Below are 14889 nucleotides of genomic sequence, written 5' to 3' on the forward strand. Positions count from 1 at the left end.
AGAACCAGCATTGTGGCACTCCAGTACTGGGGTAGTGCACTATAAAAGTGATGTCGAGGCTGATGCTCATGTTGTGAAATAGCTCATAATGATAGATCAACAATTTCTGGAGCTTTGTCAGCATCAAATAACACTGCAGGAGCACCAGCAGGTACAACAACTATAGCAGGAGTAGATGCAAGAGTTGATCAAGCATAATGAGGAGCTGATCCAAAACATGCATGCAGCCTGTGGGACAAGCACTGGTGTGGAAACCTCTGCCTCACCCCTCACTGGTTGCTGCAGATTCCACAGTCCAGAGCACTCTCTTAGCAAGCAGTAGTAGCAGGCCTTATGAAACTGTGCAAAAGCTGTGTACAGCACAGACCCTGAAGCTTTGTGATAGCAGATCTGATAGGCCTTATTCATAAATGCAGATCTGAATGTGCAAATTGTGCACTCACATATGCTGCTTCCTTAGTCAGAGATGTTGCACCGGACAAGTAGGTCCAGTGTACAGCTTCAGAATTGCCCAACTCCAAATAACGCACAATACCAAATATTACCTGAACTTCCAGGTGTTAGTAGCATCTTAAAATGTGTTTTCTGATAGCTCATCTCTCCTCTGCATGCCAGCAAGTTAGTCTTCCAGGTGACACTCACAGTGAGTCCTGACACGAAAATACTTCTTGCTCCAAAATAGATTTTAAGGGACTTAGTAAACAGATACAACCTAACCAAGTGTCTAAACAGAGCACACCTTCTATAGATAATAAGGAAAGATACCCCTCATTAATGCTCTGCCTTGTCCAAACTGTTGGATGCACCTCAAGCATTACCAGCATTCAGTTTTATGACACGTTACATTTGTCACAAGCAAGGGCACTTAGCAGTAGTGTACAAGAGCATGGAAACATCACTACGTGGGCTCGCACATCCAACTAGAAGCTGGTTTGGGCACTGGACATCATTCTCAGCAACAAGGGGCACCAAATGTTCCTTGTTGACCAGACCAGAGCAAATTCTCCATCACCAAAACCAGTAGGAATTGTGACACACATTGCCTACTCTATTCTTCATGCTAGCACAGGGGATTTCCTGCCCCACCACTTGCCGAACTGGTGCAGGACTGACACCCCACCGAGGCTGAGTCACTTCCTCCAACACTGCCCAACAGTCTCAATGCCCCTTCAGCGACTGCAGCCTCCAGTGGTCCAAGCAGACAATGAACAAGATGCCACTGGGATGGAAATTTTGTACACCCTGTCTACTGAGTTTTTGATCACACGTCTTTTTGGTCTGGAGTGGTGGTTAGAATTTTTTAGGGTGACAGTAAATATGCTTGGCTTTTCTACATATCCTGTGGCCCAATGTCCTGCTTTTCATTTGAGTAGCCATTTGAGCCACTGGCAAGGCTACGCATATGAAGCTCCCTTCGTCCCTGCAGGTAAAGCACAGGTCTTGTCATTTCTGACCCTATATGTCTATTAAGGGGAGAGATATTTAGCATCACCACTGGATTCAGACACCGATATCCAAATGAATGTACCAGCATTCGCTGTTCAGAGTTGTACATTTTCATGACTGCACAAGTTGGCTAGGTCCTCTGGCAGCATAGGCAACGAGGAAAGTGGATATGCATTCCATGCCTAAATGTGTTCATGTATCTGAAGCTTTCCCATGCTTGTTACTATTAGCACACTGACGTGCCTGTTCTAGGTTATAGTCTCACTTCACATTCAGATTTCATTCGTACACTGTTGACAATTCTTTTGGCTCCACTTCAACTTACTCTCGGTTGTCCTTTGGGATTTTTACACGGTCTGCCATCATGTAATCTATCTTTTTGGGCCACTTACCGTGTTCTTTAGAAACCATGTTGTGGCACTCCTCTACAGGGGTAGTGCATCATAAAAACCTTCAGACACATACAGATTACCATAAAAATAAATGGATACAATGATCAACAACTATGAAATTTTGTTACACCAACATGAAAGCATGATGAGCAAGAGGCCCCAAGCACAACAGTGTACATCCAGTATGTGAGTACTACACAGATCAAGATGAATCATCCTAGAAAATCATTTCATCCATCTCCCAAGGCTTTGGTTCTATCAGGATCCAGGAAGGACACCCTCAGCTGCTGCAAGCTGGGATACTTACAGTATCCTCTGCCAACATGGCAAAACATCATGCACAATTGAGAACAGATGACATGAGCACACACGCCAAACAAAATTGTCAACCCACCAAACATAGCCATTCCAGAGTATCTGGAAACTGCACACATGGAATATGGAAAGCACATGTAATTGAAGAAGCAGAATTGGGGCAAGGGGGGTAGGGGCTAGGGTTTATTAGCAGGCTAGGGGTACAGCATAATGCAAGACTGAATGACATAGCAATAACTGAACTGAGTTGCCAAAGTCCCCTGCTGCCCACCCTCACCCAAGTCACCGAGGATAAAGCTTGGGAAGACACACAATAATGATGAACCTTAATACAGAATAAGGAAGTACCCTTCTGGAGAGAAAAGAAACTATTTAAACTCTTTCTGATTAAAGCAAGCATAACAGTTCAATCTCTGGATAACTACAAATGGACCAGTTGTTTGATATGCACTGAAAACAAGATACTTTCTTTTTCAAAGAACCAGTGTTTCAATATTTATTTTTTACATTCATCTGACAAATGTTCTATTGCCTCCACTGATGTTCCTGAACACCTATCACAACAAAATAAAGGAAAACCAAGGTGATAATGGAGTATTAGATGTAATCATTTTCTCCTCACACCATTCAAAGATGTAATAGTTTAGAGTGAGTAATAACCACCCAAATTCCCACCCAACAAACAATGATTGAAGTATGACATACCATACTGAAGACGAATAAAACAGGCAAGAGACTGATACTATTTGTTATGGATGACTAGTAATTTTAATACAAACATAACCACTGAGTTCACTTTAAACACCCAGGCCACAGTCCACGTATAAAACTTTCTCCTAATGTGTCATCTTCGACTGCAGGAGACATCTTCTGAGGTAAAGTGGCGAACCGAAACCACAACTCTAGGGAGTGCCAAATGTACAGGCAGTGTAGGTGGCACCGCAATTTATCGCATGAAGTCTGCTGCAAGATTATCTCTGGTAATGCCAACTTTGTTGATTGGAAGTATTCAATTGTCGATCTTACACTGCAAACTGACAGGAAAAGACCAGCCATGTGGTACTGTTATGTTCTTGATACTTTCGTATTATCGACACAGAGTGCAGGGGAGTTTGATGCCAACTGAATTTTTTGGTCGTGCCTTATCAAATGAAGGGTAGGGCGTTGGGCCCCAGGGTATGTAGGAAAGCCAAGCATATTTACTGTAACCCTCAAAAATTCTAACCACCATTCCAGACCAAAAAGATGTGTGATCAAAAACTCTGTAGACAAGGTGCACAAAATTTCAAAGATGAGTTTGAACATTTATAGTTGATGGTCAAGAAGAAGGAGGAGGTAGATAAGTACTTTGCCCTAGGGAGAGAATCAGGATCAACAAGGAACATCACCCACCCAAAGGGAAAGTCAGCCTTCCATTCATTAGTAAGATTATAGATCACATTGGGAAAGTGTTGAGAAAGTGTAGTGTGGAAACTATTTTGAGGTTCACCAGGAAGATATAAGAATATTAAATATCGGCAAAAGATAAACAACATCCTTTGGCTAAACTGGGCATATATAAAATTCCTTAGAGTTGTGGACTGGATTGTATTGACACCACGAAAACAATTGTTAACCCTTGTCTGGTTGAACACAAAAGTGATTTCTACCTGGGAAATACAGATAAATTGGTCATAGCACAACATTTTTACCAAGAGGGTGATCAAAAATAAAATTCAGCGAGACAAGCATCATATCGAAAACATTGCATTACCATGTATGCATTTATAGAGAGGCGATTGAAATTTTATAAAAACCATTATAATTTTAACAGAAGAGGGGAAGTGTGAAATTAGATACAATTTGGATGTTAACGCTGCACAGTAAGAATGACGATCTATTACTTAGAGTCTAGTATGTTTGCATTACCAGAGAATCTCTTAGCCAACATCATGTGATTGACTGTGGTGCCCTCTACGCCACATATATATTCAACACTCCCTTGGGTTCTGGTTGCAGTTTGCCAGTTTACCTCTGAAGATGTCTGCCACAATCGGAGATGAAACATTAGGATAATATTTCATATACTTTCCACGTCCTATCAGCTTGGAAGTTTGAAGTGAAGTCAGTACCAGCTGTGAAAGCCAATATTGTATGATCATAACCACTGATTGGGTTTGCCACCGTTCTGAAGGAAGTTACATGGTTTGTTGAAGTTCATTTAAGTGATGAGTAAATACTTTATGGGTCTTTTGTCGTGGTAGGGTTGTGAAAGGAAAGACTCAACAGCGATGGAGGAATATTACCAGACAACAAATGCTTGAAGATGATGAATAAAAAAGTAATGGCAACAATTTAATACAAAATGTTGATACAACATTAAACCACCATTACTGTGTCATTTAGTGGTGACTTATCACTTTAGAAGAGTGATGCATAACCCTATACCTCCACTTCTGATGCTCATTAACAGTTTAAACAACATAATGTTGTTGAAATATGAGAGCACAGCTGTCATAAAATTTGGTTATGTATTTAGTATGTGGCAGATCATCTCTTAGGATGACGTGTCTTAGAGGTGGAACGGTGATCATAATAGCTTTGCAAGATGAAGTACCTGAAGGGCATTTGTGCACACTACCGATTGTTAGCCCCTAGCATCGGCCCTGCAACAAGAGCCATAGCCGATAATATTTAAATCTACTGCAGGAGACAAGTGAATTTTTACAATGGACTGATTCACCTGTCAAAATGAGAACTGTCAACCTTACGTTTACCTTGAGATTGCGAGTTATGCAGTTATTTTAATATTCATTATAAAGAATCGTTTATTATGAAGAGGTAACCGTATGATAATTCAGACGCATATGGACACGAATGAGAGACTTCTCCCTTCTTCTCTTCTTTTACACTAAATTCTAGGCTTCCAGCATCTACTACAGAATCACAATACTAGAGACAGATAGTTATCCACATCAAGAATGGGCTACAGAATGTTCAGCTATTACAGCTCAAGAGAAAAAACAAACTTCAAAAAATTAATCATTTAAATTAGGAACATTACATGACTAATTGCAGAATGAATGGCCACAATAATTCAAAGGTTTTCATAATAATTTTGATCCATTTATCAAACAGTGAATCACTTTGGTGTGTCAATGACAAAAGGAAACTTCACACTATGCTCTACAAGTGAAGCAACCAGTTTTAAATAATGTGAAACTTTGAGGAAATGATATCACTTTCATTATGGTCACCACAGAAGCAGTCATGCATATTAAAAAAATCTCAAGTCAATTAATTAAACTTGATCACTCAAAAATTCCAAATAATGTTTCACCTTGTAACCTTTGTAAATAACAGCACCACTAGAAAATGGTGGATCTATGGCCAGCACCATCACAAGGCCATCAACATGTTTTTGAGTGAAGACGTTGCAAAGTCATCGGTTGTGGTGAAATGTGCAGCGAATGATCACACAACGTTATGCCATCAAATTTTGTGTGAAACTAGGAAAATCTGATACAGAAACATTGGATATGTGTCGCAAGCCTACAAGGATGATTGCCTGTCAAAAGCCCAGGTTTTCAGGTGGGTGAAGAGCTTTATAGAGGGCCAGGACAGCGTTGAGGACGAGGACCACTCCAGATGCCCATCAACCAGCAAAACTGACGAAAACATTGACCATGAGCATGATTTATGAACACTGGCTGTCAGAAGAGTGCCATGATGATAGCAGATGACCTCAGACTCTATAAAATGACAGTACACAATATCACCACCAAAGAATTTTCGATGAGGAAGATCTGCGCCAAGATGGCCCAGAAGATTTTGTCAGACATTCAAAATCAAGCGTGTGTGGATGCCTGCCAAGACAATCTCCAGAGCCTTGAAGCTGATCCAGAATTTTTAAATAATGTTATCACCGGAGACGAAACCGGGTGTTTCAGTACAACCCGGGACAAAGTGCAAAACAAGGCTCGCAAGAGCAAATTGAAGGTGAAAGTCCTGCTGATTGTGTTTTTCAACATTAGGGGTATGATTCACCATGAATTTGTGCGCCAACGCCAAACTGTCAATGGTGCTTTTAATTACGAAGCGCTCAAGAGACTGACAGTTAGGGTCCATCGTGCGAGGCCCGCCATCGACGATGATTGGAAGCTGCATCATGACAACGCACTGAGTCACACCTGCTTCTTGGTGTTCAGCTACCTGGCCAAGAAGGGGAATCCAACGATTCCTCAGCCCCCTAAAGTCCCAATGTGGCCCCGCCAGACTTTTTTTGTTCCCCGAACTAAAAACTTCAGTGAAAGGACACCGCCATGGAAACCTGGAGGTGGTCCAAGCCGCCACGATGAGGGCTTTGAAGGCCATCCCAGACTCAGCATTCGCAGCAGCATCTGAAGCATGGAAATCTCGCATTCAGCGGGTTGCTGACTCAAGCGTCACACATTGAAGAGTACTAAGTGGTTGTAGTGATATCTACAATAAATTTTGATTCACAAGCTGAGTCTCATTACTTTTTATACTACCCTTTACTCCAAAATTTTTGGAAATTAGCTGACTACTCCAGACAGATAGTGTATATTTGGAGAGTTTTTCAGTCAAACTCAGTATAAAGAAAATGCTTTAAGGATGAAGCTCTTTCTCCAAAAGCAGTCACATATAAATACTTCCTTTGGGTAGTAAATAATGGTATACAGGTGTGTAAAAAGTACTTTTTAGGGACACTGCAAATAAATGGAGGTTATACAGGTGTGTAGGAAAGGAGGAAGTGTTTGCTGTGACTGCTTCACGAGGAAGAAACACACCTGGAAATAAAACAGATGACCGTAGTGTTCAAGAATATATCACACTGTTTCCATCCTACCAGAGCCATTATACCAGAAAGGATAATCTGGATTGTCGATATCTCAGCCAAACCTCACAATGAGAAAAATGTATGCACTCAACAGTCAATGGTGTAGGAGTACTGGCAAAGAACTGGTGAAAGAATATTACTATCATGTTTTCAGTTCAAAATTAAATCTTCACTTCAAGCCTCCATCCAAAGATACTTGTAAAATGTGCGATGAACTACAGTTGAAGATTACAACTGAGGATGATATACAGAAGAGACATACAGGCTGAAGAAGCAAGAGAGTCGATGGAACAAGACAGAAATGCAGTATCTAGTGACCACTATGTGTTTATGTTTGATTTACAAAAGGCACTGCCCTTTCCAAAACTCCAAACATCTGTTGCCTATTATAAAAAAAAATTTTGTGTGTGTTTACTCTGGGGCGCCATTCTTTTAATGAGGGAAACAGATGCTTGTATAAGTGGGATGAAACAGGAGGAGGTCGAGGTTCCCAAGACGTGTCGTGTGTTGTGAAACACCTTAAGGAGTACACCAAGACGTACAAAGAAATAACTGCATATTCTAATTCATGTACAGGACAGAACCGTAATTGTAACTTGTGTTTCCTTGATGAAATTAGTGTAAGATCCAGAGACGACAGTGGAAGTAATAAACAACAAATTTATTATACCTGGCCATAGCTACCCGCCTTATGATGCAGACTTTGGACTTAAGCATTTCATTGTTTGCATAATAAAGAACGACGGCTTTGTGTCAACAAAGGAGCTACTAGACAGCACAGTGATCAAGGAAAGGCTTACTGATTGGCATCTGTTACAACTGGCTGCAAGTAAGATGGATGTAATTTAAACGGGCAGTGCCATTTTCCATGAGGTTTAAATCAAGTTTCCGTCAAACTGAAGAATATCACGAGATGGATTTTCATAAGCGCACTTTAGGCACACCACTTCAAAGTCATGCATCAGTGACGCAAGGGAGACTTTAAAAGACCAGGAGGACTGTGACAACCGAAAAGAAGGACATGCTTGATCTAAAATTTATTCCTTCTGCATATCATGAATTCTTCAAGAACTTGCCTATGAAGACGTCTACTCGAGGTTCAAATTCCCAGGATCAGATTTCGGACATGGAAAACAACAAACCTGTATTTACACAATGTATTTGAAGTTAAAGTGGATGACCGATAAATGAGTTCAGTGCACAAATGACGAAACTCCTTTCGTTTTTGTTTAACAAGTCATTTCCTATATGACATTCTGTTTTGTTAATATACTTAGAGAGACTTCGTGTATATTATCCTATATTCATCAATACAAATAAATAATTAACATTAATAATTGTGTATATACTTCTTAAAGAATGCTCCTCTTACTCAAAACTATTGTAGGAGGTGTTACACAACTTGTGCTCTGAACCCCCCCCCCCCCCCCCCCCTTACACACACACACACACACACACACACACACACACACACACACACACACAATTCTCAACTTACCACACCTTGTCATTAACACATTTAATTTAGGAATATAATAGAGGGAAACATTCCACGTGGGAAAAATTCCTTGGTGCACAGCCAGCACAACTTGGCACAGTGTTACACCGTCCGGGTTATCCGGATACTTCCCACAGACACCAACCGATCAGAACTCTGGAGATGGGAACTTGCCCTTCAACATATCCTTTCTTCCCGTTACCCACCAGGTCTCAACCTCCGCTAATTTCAAGTTGTCGCCGCTCATACCTCACCTGTCATACAACATCTTTGCCTCTGTACTTCCGCCTCGACTGACATCTCTGCCCAAACTCTTTGCCTTTACACATGTCTGCTTGTGTCTTTGTGTGTCTATATCCCAGGTGGAATGTTTCCCTTTATATATATATATATATATATATATATATATATATATATATATATATATATATATATAGTTATAATAGAGGGAAACATTCCACGTAGGAAATATATATATATATATATAATGGAAGGAAACATTCCACGTGGGAAAAATTATATATAAAAACAAAGATGAGGTGACTTACCGAACAAAAGCGCTGGCAGGTCGATAGATATCTATCGACCTGCCAGCGCTTTTGTTCGGTAAGTCACCTCATCTTTGTTTTTTTTTATATATATATATATATATATATATATATATATATATATATATATACACACACACACACACACACACACACACCTGTCCCTTTCCCCCCTAAGTTACATCTTTCCACTCCCGGGATTGGAATGACTCCTTACCCTCTCCCTTAAAACCCACATCCTTTTGTCTTTCCCTCTCCTTCCCTCTTTCCTGATGAAGCAACCGTGGGTTGCGAAAGCTTGAAATTTGTGTGTGTGTTTATTGTTTGTTAGTGTCTCTGTCAACATACCAACGCTTTCATTTGGTAAGTTACACATTTAATTTATTAATTTATACAATATACTTTACCAGAATCTGCAATGTTACTCATTGCACTATCAACTTGAGCATGATGTTTTATGAAATAGGGTCTAATAACGTTGCGGTAAATAACCATAGAGCCATTTGCCTCCAGTGGAACAAAGCACCATATGAAGAACATGCACTGGAATCAGAAGAGAACCAGAATAATAATATGTAAAAAAATCGAATGTACTTACTTTTCTTCAGCAACTAATTTATGTCAACTATACCTTTAGAAGCCAGTAAAATGGGAACCAGTGCACTAGAAGTCCAGAGAAAAACTCTGTCACAGAGAAAAGAGCAAAAACTACCCAGTATGTAAGCCACTTTGTGTCGTCATCTTTCTGCGGAGTCTCCAGTGCTTTTATTGAACGATATGCAGGATACACAAATCCGATCAAATTACAATACAGCTGAGCACCATATCCAAATACTAGATAAAAGCCAGTAAACACCAGACAACCTGAAACATTCAGCGTTAATTAGAACCTAAACAACTTATTACATCTGAGAAGTTTGAGAAATCACAAGTAGTGGCTGGAGAACTGGGAAATGAACAGATCATTTTTAAGGAGAACACAGTACCAGCAAGAATACGGCTTCACTGGAAAGAGCAACTGTAAAAACACATAACTTATAGGAACTTACTAAATTAAGTAATATATATCCTATGATCTCTCTGTTTTTCTTGTGGTGATTCACTAGTGTACTTACAGATATACAACTGAGTTACTGTTTCCATTTTTGCACAGTATTTTGACAACTGAGTCAAAGACTTCTTCAGGTGATGCAAATTTTTCTGTTTTTAAGTCCAAGCAGCAACTATACAACTTGCAGCACCTGAAGATGACTGGGTCAGTCGTCGAAATATTGCACATTGATAGAAACAAACTGGTTGTACACCCGGAAGAACACCATTAATACCTGTCCTATTGTGGGAAAAAAACATTAAATAGTAGGATCTGAGGAAATATTTATACTATTGAACATGAAAATTGAACTGTGACAAATTACCACCCACAGCTGTTCTCCAAAGCATTTTCTGCTCTTATCAGTCAAGTCAAGTGAAGAGCATGCAAATAGTTACCCAACTCACAACAATCAGATAAGAACCTTTATTACCACCTGCTTTCTGTCTCGAGCTCAGCAAACACTCCCACAATTGTGGCAGAAATGTTCACAGAACATGACGCAAAACCGCGTTATCATTTGAATCATAAGCAAAGAATTTGTAAGACAACTGTACATAAAAAACAATACAGTTTCTATTACTTTTGGGATGGTGCAAAATATATTCTGTTCTATACTAATCTAATCCATTCCATTCCCCCCTTCTAAAGAGAATCCTGTAATGCTCAACCATAAAAATAAATATCAAAATTACAACTGAACAGATGCAGACAAAAAAGGTAAAAAGATTCACACAATTATGACATTTAATGCTTCTCATAAATGTTTTGGTGAGGCCTTATCAAATCAGAGTTTAAATTTGGCTATATGTTGAGGGATAAGCTTGTGATATTCATGTGATGAGCCTGGTGGGTGGATAAAAACACCACAAGGGTTCTAACTAGCAAGTTACTCTCCGCAGCTCCAGCACCAAGAACTGTGCACGCTGGTGTGCAGCTGTGGACATATTTTATAAATCTGCCCCAGACAAAGAAAGCAAGAGCAATAATCGAGTCCAATCTCTGTCCTGCATTTAGACAGCACTTGGTAAATGTTGCATTTTTACTTGTCATAATCATCACTGCTTCGTATTCTTCCTTAATTGAAAGGCAAGTTTCACCGAAACAGGATACAAACGCCCCCACCACGATGGTAAACACTGATGACAAATCTCCTTTACAAGCCATCAAATGATGCTATAACACACGTTCACTGAAACAACTACATTATTGTCCGTTAGCATATGGCTCAAATGGACACAGATAACATTTTAAGCAACTTTAAGATTGTATGAATTGGATCTTTTGATGTTTTGACCCCCTCCCCCTTTTTCAAGATAATTGTTTCTGTTTAACAACCAGTACAATAAACAAACTTAGAATATTGTTCACTTTAAAAATGGACACAGGAGTGCCCATGAAGTAAAGTTATAAAAAGTTATGCATCTATAAAGAGAGCTCTGGCTGACACATGTAACAAATTATATAGCCATACATTAGCAAAAGATCTTTCCAACAATCCTCCAATATTCTGCTCCTACATTTAACTACTTATTGGGTTGAAAACTTCAGTTATTTGACAACATGTCTGGTGCAAAATAGAAGAGAGTATAGAGAAACCAATGCCTTAAATGTATTACTGAAGAAATAATTCATACAGGAAAACAGTGTGATGATATTGTGCGACTGCTACACAGAATTCCAAATAAATGACATAGAAATGAGCATCCCTGGTGTTCAAGTGCAAACTGAACCACAACTTTCCAGAAACAACAAATCTGCAGCCAGACACTGTAATCATCTTGACAATATTTCTAAAGTCCATCTGGTCGCCGTATTCAGGTGAGAACGCTATTTGCTATATCTTATCGAACTAATTGCTGAATTATTGTTAAACTATTTGTATAATCCAACTGTAGACCTGACAATAGTATTATGAACTAATTTGAAGTAACTACGTCACGAAGCTCTGATGAAACTCTAAATGTGTTAAACAAAGAGAAACCTGGTGCACTGATCCTTTTCTTAGCTCTTGTTTATCATTAATCTCCCTCACATCAAAGAGAGAGAGAGAGAGAGAGAGAGAGAGAGAGAGAGAGAGAGAGAGAGAGAGAGAGAGTGGGGGGGGGGGGGGGACGAAAGTGTAGAACCAAGACCAATAACCTTAATGCCTGTCTGCAGCAGGAGACTGGAGCATATTAAATGAGTTTCCTAGTGGACAAAGATTCTGTCCATGAACACTGCGCATTTAGGAAGTATTGCTCATGCTAATCACAGTTCACCCTGTTCACACACAATACTCTTCACAACATGGATAAACGCCCACAATTAGAATCTATATTTCTACATTTCTGGAAAGCATTTGGCAGCGTCCTGCAGACCATTAACAAAGGCACAATCATACAGAAAAGGTTCTCAAATAGGTGACTGGCTCTAAGACTGACTGGTAGAACCTGGCATAATTTCATAGATTGAGAGAGCTCACGAGAGAGAAAATTGTCAGGAATATGGCAGGGTTGAGTGATAGGACACTACCTGTTCATCGTGTCTGTAAACAGGCTGTTGAGGAGGATGGGGAGCAATCTGCCTGCTAATAAACTTTTGCACAGGAAAATTTCATTTTTGAGTAACTAGGCTGGTTCAGGATACTTACAATTTTGATCTGGAGGTGATTAATGACTTTTGAATTTTTGAACATTGAAAAATAGTGTGCTGGAAAGGTACAAGCCAACATAAATCTGCTGAAAGAGCAATGGTAACTGGAAGCTCTGGGTTGGAATCTTGGTCCAGCAACAATTTCAATCTGTCAAAGTTGCAGAACATCACAAACACCATTGCAGAGTGGAATATTCATTATGGCAGTTTGCTTTGAACGTCGACAACTGTAAGTTAATATGCATGGCTAAGAGAACATTCATATCATGTGATAATACAGTACTAATGATACACTTAGTAGTATGGATATAGCTATGAAGTTTACCAGGAGGACTTTTTATGCCACAATGGCTAATGATATGACAGCTATTAAGCTTTTGCATTTGCATATGTTGAATGCTGAATATGTGGAACTCCTGCGAGTTATGAAACTAACCAAATTTGCTTTGTTTTGGTCCATGATTGATTGGTTTGTTTGTTTGTTTGTTTGTTTTAAAAAGGGGGGGGGGGGACAAAACTGCTAGGTCATCAGTCCCTTGTTCCAATTCAAATAATTCCACAAGGGTGAGGGTAAAACAAGACATATAACACAAAGCTGAAAAAAAGGAAAAACCACAAGAACGACAGAAGGGCAAACAAACACTAAAATTGACAAGAAAACCACAAAGGTGCAAGAAACAGGTAGAACAAATTGAAACAAGAGAGCAGATGACCATGGCTGGCTGATCACGAAAAGAAAAAGGATAACCCAGCCACTCTGTGACACATTAAAACCTCCATCCTAAAAGCACTAGTGTGGAGAACACAGAGGGACAAGAGACATGTGCTAAAACTTAGATAGAATGATAAAACCCACCTTCACGTATAAAACGTAAAATTAAAGTAGCCAAGGAGGCATTGCCAGATAATATTAATGGTAACGAGTCCGGTAATTGAAGATTTCATTGCAGGGCAGCCAAAGAAGGACAGCTCTACAATATACGGGTCAATGTCAACCGGGCACCTCACAGACACTGAGGCAGGTCTTCACAGTGCAGGAGATAGTCGTGGGTCACCCAAGTGTGGCCAATGTGGAGCCGACAGAACTACAGAGTCCCTGCGAGAGGCCTGAACAGAAGACTTGCGCACATTCATAGTCTCCTTAATGATACACAGTTTGTTGTGCATACTTTTATGCCATTCCGTCTCCCAAAGCTGAAAAATCTTGCAGCGTAATATTGAATGCAAGTCAGTTTCAGAGATGCCCATCTGCAGAAGCGGTTTCCTTGCTGCCTGTTTGGTCCCTGTCGGGGAGTTTATTTCCTGGGATTCCAACATGTCCTTGGCTCCAGACAAACACCACTGAATGGCTGGACCATTCCAGGGCATAGATGGACTCCTGGAGGGTCGCTACCAAAGGATGGCAAGGGTAGCACTAGTCAATAGATAGTAAGCTACTCAGGAAGTCAGTACAGAGAAGAAACTGACACGCCAGAGTGTGAATGGATGTGCTCATGTGCAGGAAATATGGCCACCACCTCTGCAGTGAATACACTGCAACCATCAGGCAAGGAATGCTGTTCAATATGGCTTCTGTGGACGTAGGAGAAGCCAACATGACCACCAGCCATCAAGTCGTCCATGTAAACCATTTCAGAGCCCCAAAACACTTCAAGAATCGCGAGGAAGTGACAGCAGAGAGCTGCGGGGTTAACTGAGTCCTTAGGGTCATGCAAAAGGTCCAGGCGAAGCTCCAGCCTAGGTTTACGGCACGGAAGTGTACATGAATGGACTTCAAGTAGAGTTAGTAAAGGGAAAGACTCCAATTCAGACAGAAACGATCAGTTGAGAACAGGTATCTTAAGACCTGACCCGGGCCGCCGATGCGGGAGATGAATCGCAGTGGTTGGGAAAACGAGGCGTAATTTGGATGCTCAGGAGAACTACGAATGTGTGCAACGTAACTGGTGGGCAGTTGTGCATGCCTAACCTTCAATGGAGGTTAGTTGGTTGGTTGGTTGGGGTTGAAGGGACCAAACAGCAAGGTCATCAGTCCCTTGTTTCAAAGGTGGTCCATTTGGACAGATCTATATCTCAGAAGAGCCATAACGATATGAGGTAAAAGGCTAAAAAACATGGAAGTGCAG

At 40.3% G+C, this 14889-nt stretch overlaps 1 protein-coding gene across 1 annotated transcript in view; it reads right to left on the reverse strand.

Moving 5' to 3' along the window:
* Window positions 1–14889, reverse strand: part of LOC126481622 (receptor expression-enhancing protein 6-like) — a 52974-nt gene that overhangs the window by 13177 nt on the left and 24908 nt on the right. The window contains exons 3-4 of the mRNA XM_050105512.1: window positions 9671–9903; window positions 9447–9582 (exon numbers count right to left, since the gene is read on the reverse strand). Coding sequence (XP_049961469.1) covers window positions 9447–9582; window positions 9671–9903 — 369 coding nt within the window. The remainder of the gene's footprint in view (window positions 1–9446; window positions 9583–9670; window positions 9904–14889) is intronic.

The sequence above is a fragment of the Schistocerca serialis genome, chromosome 5 (assembly GCF_023864345.2).
Source record: "Schistocerca serialis cubense isolate TAMUIC-IGC-003099 chromosome 5, iqSchSeri2.2, whole genome shotgun sequence".
Lineage (NCBI taxonomy): Eukaryota > Metazoa > Arthropoda > Insecta > Orthoptera > Acrididae > Schistocerca > Schistocerca serialis.